Source organism: Bos indicus, chromosome 3 (assembly GCF_029378745.1).
Source record: "Bos indicus isolate NIAB-ARS_2022 breed Sahiwal x Tharparkar chromosome 3, NIAB-ARS_B.indTharparkar_mat_pri_1.0, whole genome shotgun sequence".
Lineage (NCBI taxonomy): Eukaryota > Metazoa > Chordata > Mammalia > Artiodactyla > Bovidae > Bos > Bos indicus.
The window spans coordinates 68,983,100-68,998,426 of NC_091762.1; the positions used below are offsets into that span (position 1 = coordinate 68,983,100).

Genomic DNA, 15,327 nt, shown 5'->3' on the forward strand with positions numbered 1-15,327 from the left:
CCAAAGAGCAAAGTTTTACATAAGCAACTCATTCCCTAAAGTAAGCTGATGGAAATTGCAAAAGCACCTGCTCAGACACCATGAGCCTAAAAATGAGGCCGGGCAACTACTGAGACTTCAGCATCCTTTGGGCAGCAGAAAGAAATGTCATAAAGCAGATTTATTAAACAAAGTGCCTTGTCTATTCTATGTGCTGGAGTTATCTTAGAGTTTCAGGATTACAACCTGTGTACCTGTGACATTTCTGTGGCTGTCCAGTCTGAGTGAAGCCATATTATTTTCCTTTGATATCTCACAGTTTGAGAGAAACACAAATTATGGTTGCAAAAGTTGGAGTTTGTTTTTTGTTTTTTGCTTTTGCTTTTATCGTTTCTTTTAACCCAGAGAATCAAAATGATCGTAACATAAGATAAGTCACTCCTATACTTTCCTCTTTCTCCGTCCAAGTCCAGTTCTCGGTTCTCCCTCCCTCCAGATTTCAAATTGGCTCCAGATTTTATATGAGAAGCAATCACAGATCTAAAAGAAACAAAACTGAGAAGCAACTTAAGAAAACTAATTGATAGACTACAATCTACTTGCTTATGTTAGAGTGAAAAATCCACGCTATATCTAAAAAGAATTCAGCTATTCCTAGAAGAGGCCAAGTTAGACTGTTGTCTCTAATTAGCATCTCAAAAAAATTGTATCATTTACACAGTTAATATCTTGTTATTGTTGTTGTTTTGTCACTAAGTCGTATCCAACTCTTTTATGACCCCATGGACTATAGCCCACCAGGCTCTTCTGTCCATGGAATTTCCCAGGCAAAAATACCAGAGGGGGTTGTCATTTCCTTCTGCAGGAGATCTTCCCAACCCGGGGACAGAATCTGTGTCTCCTTCATTGGCAGGTGGATTATTTACCACTGAGCACCTGGGAAGCCCATTCAACATTTAGGAATCTCTTTACTAAGAGTCAGACTAGTTGTTATGGATATCAAGTTGAATAAGACAAGACCTTTCTTGCCCCCAATATTCAATTACATAACTACCAACACCACCACTCAAATATTCCTATACCCTAGGTATTCCTTTCTTTTCACTGAGTCTATAGTCTTACTTACAGCAAGAACAGTATTCATTTACTATACAGTCCATGGAATTCTTCAGGCCAGAATACTGGAGTGGGTAGCCCTTCCCTTCTCCAGGGGATCTTCCCAACCCAGGGATCGAACCCAGGTCTCCCACATTGCAGGTGGATTCTTTACCAGCTGAGCCACAAGGGTAGCCTAAGAATACTGGGGTGGGTACCTATCCCTTCTCCAGCAGATCCTCCTGACCCAGGAACCGAACCAGGGCCTCCTGCATTGCAGACAGATTCTTTACCAACTGAGAAATCAGGGAAGCCCTCAATATGCTTAGGAAACACTAGCTGATCAACCTACTAAAGTCCCTGGGCTTTATGAATTCATAATAAAACAAAAGAGTTGAGCATATAAACAGCTAATTTACACTACAGGGTAATACTTGTCCCCTACAGAGACAAAAACCAAGCCATGGGGCCACAAAGGAAGACTGCTGAGGCAGAGGAGGGTTTGACTGCAGATGTGACACTGAAATAGGAGTTGAAAGATAAGTTGAACTCTGTCAGAGGAGGAAAAGTGATAGCAGAGAGAATTTCCTGCAGTGAAAACAGCCGGGATGATAACAACTAATAGCAAATACTTATCAAGGACTTATTATGTGTCAGGTTCTATTCTATAGAAGTTAGCTCATTTATTCCTCATAACCTAAAGAAGTAGACACTATTTCTGCTCCCATTTCACAGATGAGGAAACTGAGGCTTAGAGATTTCACTGCTGGAATAGGTTGGTCTGACATTAGAGACCATGCTTTTGCCATTTCCTTCTCCACGGGATTTTCCCAACCCAGGGATCAAACCCCGGGTCTCCCGCATTGCGGGCAGACACTTTACCATCTGAGCCACCAAGGAAACCCCTTCAACCCCTATACTATACTACAAAGGCACAGAACCATGAAAGGAGGTATATCTGAAGATTTGGAGTTCATCTAGATAAGTATCTAGATCATAGGTAAGGGAGTAGCAGGCAGTGAGGCCAGATATGCGGGCAGGGGCTAGATTTGGAAGGAACCTGAATGCCAAGCTAAATAGCTGGGCTTCTCCTTCAGGGGCTGGGGAACCAAGACAAGCATTTAAGCCTACAAATGGCTTGATGAGCACTGTGCTTCAGCACAGTAATCTGAGAGTGATGTGGAAGGTGGGCGAGTTTATGAAGAGCCTGAAGGAAAGGAGACTATTTCAAAACACAGACCAAATATGAGGTTCTGGACAAGACAGAGGTGACAGGGATGGAGGATAATGTGCAGAGTTGACAGATTTTCCTGAGATAGAATTGATGCAGCATGGTGAAGGATTAGGTCTAGAGCAGTGGGGGAAGAGTAAATGAGAAGACACCAAGCCCATACATAACTGGATATCAACACTCATCAAATTTCCCATCAATCAAGATCAAGGTAGGGACTTCCCTGGTGGTACAGTGGTTAAGACTCTGAGCTTCCATTCCACTGTAGGAGGTATGGGTTCGACCCCTGATTAGGGAATTAAGATCCTGCACGTCTCACAGCAGGGCCCTCCAAAAAAGGATCAATGTCATACAAGGACAGGTGACAGGTAGAGAAGATAACAGTAGCTTAGTCATGCACCTATTGTGCTGTTGTCTAACTGCTTCAAGTTCCTAAGTCTCAGCAACCTGGCAAAACCATAATCTTTTCCAAGGCAGAAAGAAGTGTCCTGTGTCCACATGTCAACTCAGTGTACATTTCAGCACAGAATCCAAAAAAAGAACCTTAATACAATTCACTAAATATGTGTTAAACATCAAAGGTATACATGAAACTGTTCTCAAAAAGTAACTGCTGGCCAAAGATAGAAATCATTAAAGAAAATATGAATAGGTTTTCATTATAGCAAATACTAATCTGTAATTTATAAGAGAAGAAAATCAAATGACTTTTATAAATTTAAAAGTTTTATTTTACTAATAACCAAATAAATACTAAGTAAATATCTTCCTTGTCTACCAAATTTCAAAGACTTTTAAAACACCCTATGGAAAGAGAGTGGCCCTTTATTTGCTTGTTCACAATGGCCTAGCTCCCCAAAAGAGCTGCCTAACCAGAAGCACGGCAAGAAATGAACCTACTAAGACGTGAGGCTGTTTTTTACTGCAGTAAACTAGCCTATTCTAACTAATGTGAAGATATTCCCATTTAACCTGTAGAATAACCCATTGAGGAATGCATGATCATCTCCATTTCAGAAACTGAGGCAATGAAATCAAGAAACTTATTAGTGGTTGCAAAAACAGTAAGTGGTGGAACCATAAACAAAACCCACATATTTCTTCAAAGTCCATGCAGTGTAGAGTAAGTATATATTCTGCAATTAAACGATTATTGAGGTAATCATTATTCCATTATGAGAACCAGCTTTACACATGGGCAGAATGGGCTCTTACTATGCATAAAACCTTGAGTGGATAATCTGTATGGCCCCCAAAGACCACCATTTGCTGCCACAGTATAGGCTCCTCCTCTTAGCTAGTCAAGGATTCCTATTTAGGGTCACTATTTAGGCAATAATGATAGGTTAATCCACCTCTTTGTATCTCAGTTTTCTCATAATGTAAAAATGTAAAATAAGATCTACCTCTAAATTCTGTTGAGAAGACTATATTTTGCCCACGGAATAAAGTTGACCCTGCCTCAAAAGTTATCCTTCTAAAACACAAGCTTCATCACACTACATCATATTCAATCTTCAAATTACAGTTCAAATCATATATGAGTGAGAAGTCCATCCCGATTGTCCAATTAGAGGGTTCATTGCTTTCTCTCTCCATGCTTCTCTCTTATGCCTTCCACAGACCTATTACTCTTCACATTGTAACATAAACATTCATTTACTTTTCTATCCCCCTTACTATACTGGAAGCCAATTGAGAATGGAGTCATTGGCTTATACATTTTGTGATACCTACAGCAAGCCTAGGGCCAGTTATGGCAGAAAATATTTCATCAAAAGCAACAAAAACAGTATATCATCTTACCCTCATAAAACCCTGTCAGCCATTCTACAGCTTGGGCAAATTGATGTTCCAAGTTGCAGTGACTGTCTAATATATGCAGGAGATCAAGCCTGCATGGAATCTAGGTGTATGGACTGTCCACTGCACCACACATGGCCCTTCAAAGACAAGGAGAAAAGGTCTACCACAGGCCATCAAGACCATCGTTGCACAATGGTACTTTGTTTCTCGAAGGTGATAAGGATTCTGAATGGTTTTAGGGCAACTTAGAAAGTCATCACATGGGAAGGTATAGGGACACAGTTAAAATATAAAGAAGGCTGGCAGATCTGAATCTAAGTCCAGGTTCACCCTGCCCTTAACCCTGTTCCCTTGGATAAATCTCTTAAACTCAGGAGCCTCTGCTTCCTCATCTGTAAAATGGGATTTTAAACAATGATACTCACCTTGTAGGGCTTGACATAAGAATAACAGTTATATGAAATGAGCTGAGGATATAGTAAAGGTTAATTACACTGTAGTTATTATTATTTATGAGGGAAACTAGCACATACTGAATGCCTGTTCCACGAAGTATTTTTCATATCTTATATTATTTCATCCCCACAGCAACCCTGTGGAATATTACAACCTTGTGGTGCTGTTACTTTAGTCTTATATTAAGGAAATTGAGACTCAGAGATGATTTAAGTGACTTGTCCAAGGTCACACCGGTAGCATCTGGCAGAGCCTGAGTTCAGACCAAGGTCTTTCTGAGTCCAAAGCCTTTGCTCTTTGCAGTTTACCTGTCTGCACCCCAGCTTGGTTCAGTGGAGAAAAAATAAGGAGCAATCAGATATGTCCCAAATGTCTGAGGTCAGTGTGAGGGGCTAGAAGGCAAAGTTGGATCAGATTCATCTTAAAATGTCTTAAAAATGTTTGGAACATGTGCAAGATGAGATAGAGAAGAAATCAAAAGGGAAGAAGACAGCCAACAATAAACGTCACACTCAACTTCCCTTTAGGCTAATAACCCAATAAATAGTAGAGATGACTCATATTATATTTCAGTCCTTGTGCTAGAAGTCTCCAAGGTAAAAATCCCACACTGTAGTACGAATGTAAATAATAAAAATGTATTATTTGATCTTGCTACCATTATGTCCCAGATAATGTTCCGAAATCAAACAAAGGAAGTTCAGAGAAATCACAGGAAATATCTCATCTCCTTTACTATAAGAAATGGAAACAAACTAGGTTAGTCTCTTATTTGCATCATTAACACCAAGGCATGTTGGAAGAGGATTCAGGTAACTAATATAGCAGTAGATGGCTTCAAATCACTCCACAGAAAAACAAATGCTCCTACACACACACACACACATACACACGTATACACACACAAATTTCTGGTGTTTTCCCTCTGTCACACACAGCTTCCCCAAACTTGGAACGAGTAGGCCTTTACACTCTCCAGTCAAGGCCCAGGAAACTTTCATGCTGTGAATGTTTTTGACTCATATACAGTCAGGAGTCAGGTTAGGCACCAGTAGAAACAATAGTGCAGAAAAATGAAAAAACAAACAAATTGAAAAAATAAACAAAATTCCCTGTGGAATAAAAAGTTCTCAAGTGAGGCACTCACACCAAGTCCTCCCACCTGATGCTACAAGGCTGTGAACCTAGAAAGATGTTCACTCCAGGCTAAGAACACACGTGGAGAAAGAAAACTCAACAAAGAAGGGGCGCCTGAGCAGACTCTGAGAGGGAGTGAAATCATTTTGTGTGTTTGTGAGCAAAAGAAAGGTTCAACTGTTTAAATTTTTTAGCCAAAGTTAGGTTTGAAATTCTCTACTAATAAATACATCCTCTTGTGAACTCTTCCGAAGTCGAACTTCGGGCACAGAGTTAGCTGATTTCACAGAAAACTCATTCCTAAGGGACTACCTGTAAACTCAGAAGTTTCTGTCTTCATATGATCAAATGTGAGGTAGAACTCCCTCTGCTCACTCTCATCCCATTCAAAAGCGCTCTACTCCTCAGCACCAATAATCCGTGGCCAGCCTTTGCTCTACTGTGCGTGGCTTCAGAAAGGCCTCAGGCATCGGGGCCGCGGGATTCGCTGGAGCACCCCTCCCCTCCCTGCCATCCCCATTATTCGGCACACAGCCCTTCTCTCCCCTGGAGCCAACAGTCTGCAGTTCCTTCAATGCAGGCGCGAGCAGGCAGGAATGGTGGGAAGAGAAGCCGTGCCAGCTACATGTTTCTGAATCTCCCTCCATATGCATTTGCCAAAGGAACAAAAAGAAAATCAACGCCAGGAAAAGACAACTGAGATGAGGATGCGGTGGGACCGCGGTTGACTCCGCGCCTCTGAGCAGCAAGAGGCTGGCCAACCACGCGTCCGAGCCATAGATGCGATTCGTTACCTTAAGGATGCAGGCCATGGCGCTCCGCCGGCCCTCCTGCCACCGAGCAGCGGGCGCGCCTGGGTCAGGGGCAGTCCCGGCGACAGGCTGGAGGCTGGTACCGCTGCAGGACCGCTCCAGCCCACATTCCCGCAGATCCAAATAAGGGGACCGCGGTGAGAGCTGCGCGGGCACAGGCCCCGCCCCTTGGGTCGTGGGCCCGCCCCCGGTCCCGTCCACTGGCTAGTGGCCTGCGAGGCCCCGCCCCCAGATCACGTGCCGTCCCTGGCGCCTGCGGCTGCCTCTTGGTGCTTGCTACTTTTTCTTTTCTGTTTTTTTCTGTAAACTTCTGTCTGTTCATCGTATATAATGTCGCTCAGCAGCAGGCTGGGAGCTCAGATGGGTCCCGCTGGGGAGAGAAAGTGGCCTTTTCTTCTCCTCGATACGGTCTTCGCTAACAGATCAGAGAACTCATAGCAGACCCTTCACACTTTTAAAGAAGTTTAGTGGGTTTGGAATCATCTCTCTCCAGGCTTTGGGTACATCAAAGGATTCTTCAAAAGTAGCAAAATTCTCCCTAAGCTGGTCAAGGAAAGAGCCTTCATTCTACTTTAAAACCCTGTGATGGCCTTATCTAAAATTAATTTGCCATTAAAAGGGAGCACAAATGTCAATCATGGAAAGATGCAACCAACTGGAGCCTATGTAGGATATATTTCGTTTCTAAGTACACAATGTCTTCTTTCGTGGCTCAGGCGGTAAAGAATCCGCCTGCAATGCGGGAGACTTGGGTTCGATGATCTTTCATTGCCTGGAGAATCTCATGGACAGAGGAGCCTGGCGGGCTGCAGTACACCGGGTCACAAAGAGTCGGACACAACTGAGCGACTGAACTGAACTGCTAATGCATTGCTCTTTCCTGCTTTAAGCTTACGTTTTTAGGCAAGAATACTGGAATGGATTGCCTGCGGTTCTCCAGGGAATTTTCCCAACCCAGGGATTAAAACCTTGTCTCTTACATCTCCTGCAGTGGCCGGCAGGTTCTTTACCACTAGCACCACCTGGGAAGCCCATGAAAAATGTATGTATACATAAATACACTGTAAATAGAATATATGTATATATGAAAATATAGTATATTTTCATATATATACATTAACTGTATGCGTATATATATATATAAAGAGAGAGAGAGAGTGTGTGTGTGTGCACGCGCACGCACATGCACAGGACTTTGCCCTTTCCTGCAACAAGTTTAGAATTTGACAATTTTGTTGCAATTTCAGTAACAAGGTTAGATCTAAACTTTTCTATTAGCATTGGAAATCCAGAGAGGCCAGTTTTCACCATCCAACCTGAATGCTGCTGCTAAGTCACTTCAGTCGTGTCCAACTCTGTGCAGCCCCATAGACGGCAGCCCACCAGGCTCCTCCGTCCCTGGGATTCTCCAGGCAAGAACACTGGAGTAGGTTGCCATTTCCTTCTCCAGTGCATGAAAGTGAAAAGTGAAAGTGAAGTCTCTCAGTCGTGTCTGACTCTGAGTGACCCCACGGACTGCAGCCTACCAGGCTTCTCCATCCATGGGATTTTCCAGGCAAGAGTACTGGAGTGGGGTGCCACTGCCTTCTCCCATCCAACCTGAATACTCTGATGCTAAAACACGGTGAGGTATAGCAGCTCCACCTAAGAAGCAGGGGATCTGGGAGAAGACATGTCCTAGGCTCTCTCCACCTCTTCTCAGCAAGCCCCCTTTCCTTGTTGACTGAAAAGCAACAAGGAAAGCCCAATTCCCCATCCAGAACTGACTAAGAGAAACAGTTATTTCTACGAGGAAAGTAACATCACATACATAGCAGAAAAAGGGAGAGACTGACCTGTGTATATACAGATCTCCACCACTTAGTCTGTCAGAGAAATATTAAAAGTAGGCCCAAAATATTTACCCAAAAGAAGTTTCACTTGCTGGAACCCAGTTTAGTTTGCCTACATGGCGTCAGGAAAAGCACTATAGGCTGCCAGTGGTGACTGTGACATCTGAGATTGGCTCACAAACCATAGAGCAAAAGCCCCAGCTGTCAAGGAAGGCATTTGATATTTTCTTGATGAGAACATGCAAAATCCCGGGAGAGCAGGAGGAACCATAGAAAGGGGTTGCAGAGGCTGAGACTGTGGAGGAACTGACTTGCTCCCAAGGGAAACTCCTCTTTTTAGTCTCCCTGAAGAAGACTCTGCTCTCCCACTCCTTCCTCTAACCCTTCCATCTGTTTCAGAGATCTGCTGTATTTTCAAGGAAGAACTCCTTGATCCTGACTGCGTGTTTTAAACCACCACTTTCTCTCATGGTCTTCAGTGAGTCAGGAATACTCAGTATTTCATCTGTTTATGAATTCAACAAACTTTTATTGAGCTGCTACTAGAAGATTAAAATTTTTTTGAGCTAACGTTAACTGGAGGAGAAAACTTTTATTGAAGTACTACAGGACCTATCAGAGATGAGAGAATGATTTCTGTGGTCTCTAACATTATCTCAGGTTCTGTCAAGTGAGAAAGATAAGACATATATGATATAATACAATGTGATAAGGTCCTTAACCAGGGTTCCCTAATGACCCAGACAGTAAAGAACCTGCCTGCAATGCAGGAGACCCAGGTTCGATCCCTGGGTCAGGAAGATCCCCTGGAGAAGGGAATGGCAACTCACGCCAGTATTCTTGCCTGGAGAATCCTATAGACAGAAGAGCCCAGTGGCTACAGTCCAAGGGTCACAAAGAGTTGGACATGGCTGAGTGACTACCACAACAAGGTCCTTATCCAAAGTGGAAGCAAAGCTATAAGAAAAGAGGGACTGAGTCTGACAGGGTGGCAGGTGGGAAGGCCAAGAGCAGACAGAGCTCTCTTTTTCCATCCAGAAAGTTTGCCGTTCTGGGAGACAACACAGTGGACTCCAGCGAGCAACCCCATTGAGCCCTTCCTTGCTGGAAGACCTTGATCAAGTTTCTTAACCTCTCTTTAATCCTTAGTTTATTTAATAATATGTAATTCCTTGTGAAAAATAAGATACTGCTTGTAAATCCACTCACCTCAATCTCCAGCACTATGAACATTCTCAAAATGGTAGCTCTTTTTCTAAAGCAAAAAAAAAAAAAAAAAGTTGACTAAAGAGAGTGTGAATAGGATGATTTCCATTCTTTTTGAGTGTCTCAGGAAAATAAACACTGATCAGGCAAACAACCAGCATCCTGTGGCTTGGGTACATTGCAGAGAGGGTTTCACTAGCTCCCTCAATCTTGTGTATGGCTCTCTCAAACTCCCACCCACCCATGTCCATACTTCCCAAAATGTTATTCTTTTGTTAGCATCCATAAATTATAACTAAATAGGGGCAGGAATTGTCATATTTTATAACAACCTAAAAACAAACTCAAGCAATTCTAAAGTAAGTCTGGACCAAAAGTTTTACAAAACAATATTAACAGTCATTCTTTGAGCTGGACAGAAGTTCGGTGAGAAAAAAAGCAGTTGGATGGTAATAAAAGCATATTCTGATCTTATTAGGGAATGAAGGCACAGCCAGATGTGCAGGTGGGTACTGGTTGTCTGTTTTAAAACTAGCCAAACTATAGGAGTAGCTTAGTTTAGCCCATAGATACAGCATAATTTTCCAAGTCTCAAGTTACATGACTTAAAGCCAAAAGCCTGTTTCCAAAAATAATAATAACCAACCATAGGCACCCTGCAACTATATACAATATCCCATTTGATCCTCATGACATTCATATCAATGTTGTCATTCTCAGCTGGTAAGTAGGGCAACAGAGATTTGAACTGAGATAGTTGGGCTTCTGTGTCTGCACTCATAACTGCTACACTCGGCTCCCAGGTAGATTAGAAGCCCAATCTCTATCATTTGACACCATTCAAATTTAATCTAATTGTCTTAGATTTGATAGTCAAAAAACCAAGGGTAAGAATATATCCTCTCTAGAATACATACTGGGACCTACCCAGGAGGCGCTAATGGGAAAGAACCTGCCTACCAGTGCAGGTAGATGTAAGAGATAGGGGTTCTATCCCTGGGTTGGGAAGATTCCCTGGAGAAGGGCATGGCAACCCACTCTAGTATTCTTGCCTGGAGAATCCCATGGGCAGAGGAGCCTGGTGGGCTATGGTCCATAGAGTTGTAAAGAGCTGGACACAACTGAAGCAACTTAGCACGCACGTGTGCCACGTGCTGGATACAGACTAGGATACAAAACCTAGAGCAAATATGTAAGTATATGGGAAATAAATACATTCTATCTTTCTAAGTGTACAGGATAGGTATACTCACTTGTATCTATCAACCCTTAGCTCCTGGGTCCTACTTTAACAAAGACATTGCATATCCCATCCAGGTTTCCCATAAAAGCAGCTATTACCACCTTCTGCTCATGAGAATTTCATCTGACCAAAGACTCTCCCTGCTGTATCTCTCATGGTTGTATGATGTGGGTGGGGCCTGATGTACAGTAGCCTGCCAGCCCTTGCTTTCCTCCATGGTAAGATCCTTGGGAACTGGCCCTATTGTTACATCAGCCTCCTGTGGGTTCTTCTGGGCTCTAATGGTCCATCTTCCTTTTCCTCACCAGCCTTTCACCTTAATTTTAATATGCCTTAAGGCTGAGATTTTATAAGTTATGACAAGTCATGGGCTAAAATGTCCTATTTAAATTCAGTTTTGCTTTCAGTGTAAACAGTCCCATTACCATGTAATTCTCTGAGTTATAATGTTTCCTAATAGAAATAGAATTAAAACTCAGACTCCCATAACTTTTCCAATTTCATCTTGCACACATATTAATTTAATATATTTGTATTCAACACAGAGTCATTTATTAAGGTTTTAATTGGATCTCAGTTTTGCCCATCTAAAATTTTTAAATGAATTCCAGATATCATAAAACTCTTCTTGTCATCCACTACATAAATTATGCTTCTATAGGAGACTGCGGCTAGAAGATTCATTATACAATGTTGTGGGGCAGTCATTTTTTTACATTCTTGTCTAGGGTAGGAAATGATTTTTTTTTCTAGAATGCATTGCACTGTTACAGTTTTGACCTAGGAACTTTTTCATACCCTAAAGCACATCTATTTGTCCATGTCCATGTGTGTGTCTGCATCTGTATCTATATCCAAGTATTCTGTGGTTGTGCTCTTCTAGGTGAGTATTTATGAGACCATACTGACATGTGAGTTAAGCTTTATTTCCCTCCATTTAGAGTAGAAGATCATTCCAAAATTTCATCCATTTTACATTCCCAACACTTGCGCTTACTGCTTTTTCAAAGCTTTACACAGTTCTAATCCAGATTTCATCATTATCCCTGACTATAGTCATACTTATCTGGGATTAGCTCCAAAACAAGTTATGCATTTTTATTTTAAATTGCATTTTTAAAATATTATAACTTTTCTCATTCTCAACGTTCTCCCTTAACTTCATCTCTGCCTTACTCTACTGAATGATCTACTGAGAAATGATCGTCCCATCATTTCTCAAAAAATTTTTTTGTAAATGAGACAAAAACTTTAAAAAGATATCTGTTTTTAAGTAAAAGATAAAAATGTGAAATTTGTATTTTACCTAATTTTTATTACCTAGAGGAATGTAGGTTTTAACCAGGTTTGGTTTCCTTAAAGAAATCCGCCTAAGATTTTTTAAAAACACAGTCAACTGAAAGCAAGCATGGCTAGAAACTCTGGCATGTCATTTGAATTTGGTTTGTATTGGATTTCTCTAAAGTTATTGAAGGCTCCACTATTAATTGAGTCTGATATTTCTTAACCACATTTCCCAGAGTTTGTTTTCTTTTTATGGTGAGGTTCTTCCCATGTGTTTCTCTACACTCTTCTTATATTTCACCCCTTAGCGAGGCTTGGTGACACGCTGCCTTAAAATATTAGAGGAAACTTGGTATTTGAAATGAATCCATGGTGGATCTGATGCGAACACCCACAGGAGTGGTCTAACATTGGCCTCCTTCTGCAATGTGGCTTTGCCTGAACAACTTTTTCTCTAATGATCTGGCTCTCACAAACCCTCTAGAGACAGTGAGCTTTTCTGGTCAATTCTTTGTGTCAGTGCAAACTCTCACTTTTTGTAGTTCTATCTGAGCTATGTAGGAAAAGTAGAAGACAAACAATGTCATACAATCCAGAGAAGAAAGGTCCAGGGAGGAGTCATTTAAATACACTCTTAGAAAAGCCCCAAAACACAAGGTACTGTTTCACGCCCAACAACGTCAAAATCTGTGAGAGCCGCTCACAGCACACTTGTGGGAGATTAGGATGGACAACCTCAGAGAGTCAAGGTACATGGCCTTTGCTGAAATAGCGTTCATTCTTTTGAAGAGCAACAATTCTAAAGCAACAGTGGGGTTAGGAATCTGAAACATTGTTGTTCATTTTTTTATGATTTAACAAACATTTCTAGGCACAGGTGATGTGTTTAGGAAGCAAAGGCAGTTTGGCTTCCTCCTATATTCAAAACCTGCGAGGGTTCCTTTTCATCTCAAGCTGGGTGTCTTATAAGCATGCCAACATTCCTTTCCATTATCATTTCCCATTATTCTCTTACATCAGGAGTCAGCAAGCTTTGTTAGTAATGATCTATATACTAAATACTTTAGACTTTTTAAACCATTTATTCTCTGTCACAAGTACTCAGTTCTGCCCTTGTGCCACATTGTACCTGTGGTACACATGTACATTGTACAGTCTGCATTGTACCACAAAAGCAGCCATAGACATAAACAAATGGATAACGGCTGTGTACCAATAAAACCTTATTGGTGGACACTGAAGTTTAAATTTCACATAAATTTTCAGTGTTATGAATATTCTTCTTTTTTTTCAAACATAAGAAAAGGTGGCAAGAATACACAGAACTATACAAAAAAAGATCTTCATGACTCAGGTAACCATGACAGTGTGATCACTCATCTAGAGCCAGACATCCTGGAATGCAAAGTCAAGCAGGCCTTAGGAAACATCACTATGAACAAAGCTAGTGGAGGTGATGGAATTCCAGTTGAGCTATTTCAAATCCTAAATGATGATGCTGTGAAAGTGCTGCACTCAATATGCCAGCAAATTTGGAAAACTCAGCAGTGGCCACAGGACTGGAAAAGGTCAGTTTTTATTTCAATCCCAAAGAAAGGCAATGTTCAAACTACCGCAAAATTGCACTCATCTCATACACTAGCAAAGTAATGATCAAAATTCTCCAAGCCAGGCTTCAACAATACGTGAACCATGAACTTCCAGATGTTCAAGCTGGTTTTAGAAAAGGCAGAGGAACCAAAGATCAAATTGCCAACATCCACTGGATCATCAAAAAAGCAAGAGAGTTCCAGAAAAACATCTACTTCTGCTTTACTGACTATGCCAAAGCCTTTGACTGTGTGGATAACAACAAACTGTGGAAAATTCTGAAAGAGATGGGAATACCAGACCACCTGACCTGCCTCCTGAGAAATATGTATATAATATATATTTGTATGAAATATGTATGCAGGTCAAGAAACAAAAGTTATAACTGGACAGGGAACAACAGATTGGTTCCAAATTGGGAAAGGAGTACATCAAGGCTGCATATTGTCACCCTGCTTATTTACCTTATATGCAGAGTACATAATGTGAAATGCTGAGCTGGATGAAGCACAAGCTGGAATCAAGATTGCCGGGATAAATAGAAATAACTTCAGATATGCAGATGACACCACCTTTATGGCTAAGTGAAGAACTAAAGAGCCTCTTGATGAAAGTGAAAGAGGAGAATGAAAAAGTTGGCTTAAAGCTCAACATTCAGAAAACTAATATCATGGCATCTGGTCCTATCATTTCATGGTAGATAGATGGGGAAACAGTGGAAACAGTGGCTGACTTTATTTTTCCGCTCCTTGGAAGGAAAGCTATGATCAACCTAGACAGCATATTAAAAAGCAGAGATATTATTACTTTGCCAACAAAGGTCCATCTAGTCAAGGCTATGGTTTTTCCAGTGGTCATGTATGGATGTGAGAGTAGGACTATAAAGAAAGCTGAGTGCAGAAGAATTGATGCTTTTGAACTGTGGTATTGGAGAAGACACTTGAGAGTCCCTTGGACTGCAAGGAGACCCAACTAATCTATACTAAAGGAAATCAGTCCTGAATATTCATTGGAAGGACTGTTGTTGAAGCTGAAACTCCAATACTCTGGCCACCTGATGCGAAGAACTGACTCACTAGAAAAGACCCTGATGCTGGGAAAGATTGAAGGCAGGAGGAGAAGTGGATGACAGAGGATGAGATAGTTGGATGGCATCACTGACTCAATGGACGTGAGTTTGAGTAAGCTCTGGGAGTTGGCGATGAACAGGGAAGCCTGACATGCTCCAGTCCATGGGGTTGCAAAGAGTCGGACACAACTGAGCAACTGAACTGAACTGAAAAATGTATGATTCGTTCTTGGTTCTGCAGGTTGTATAAAGTAGTCTCCAGGCCAGATTTAGCCCAAAACAGGTTTGTCAACCCCATCTTAATCTTTGTACTCTTCACGCAGCCAGTTTTCACTGTCCTTCATGGCTGAATCAAATCGGTGACTTTTTGGACACCCTAGTCTACCAAAGATTCCCCTATGTGAATTCTAGCAATTAGTTTGCAAAAATCTTTGTTGGTCAATCACATTCTATCTCATGGCATTTCTTCCAACATTAATTTGTCCTATTATCTGAATCTTTATTTTGACTTTTATTTTTGGCCTTACTTCCCAAATAGATCACAAGCTTCCTGACTTATTTCTTTCTTCTTTGCATCTTTCACTTCT

The 15,327-nt window shown here is 41.4% G+C and overlaps 1 protein-coding gene across 1 annotated transcript in view; it reads right to left on the reverse strand.

Annotated features, from left to right (window-relative positions):
• The window catches only part of ST6GALNAC3 (ST6 N-acetylgalactosaminide alpha-2,6-sialyltransferase 3), a 626,405-nt gene extending 619,727 nt beyond the window's left edge, over window positions 1-6,678 (reverse strand). The window contains exon 1 of the mRNA XM_019957248.2: window positions 6,499-6,678. Coding sequence (XP_019812807.1) covers window positions 6,499-6,516 — 18 coding nt within the window. The 5' untranslated portion in view covers window positions 6,517-6,678. The remainder of the gene's footprint in view (window positions 1-6,498) is intronic.
• Window positions 6,679-15,327: the final 8,649 nt, after the last annotated feature.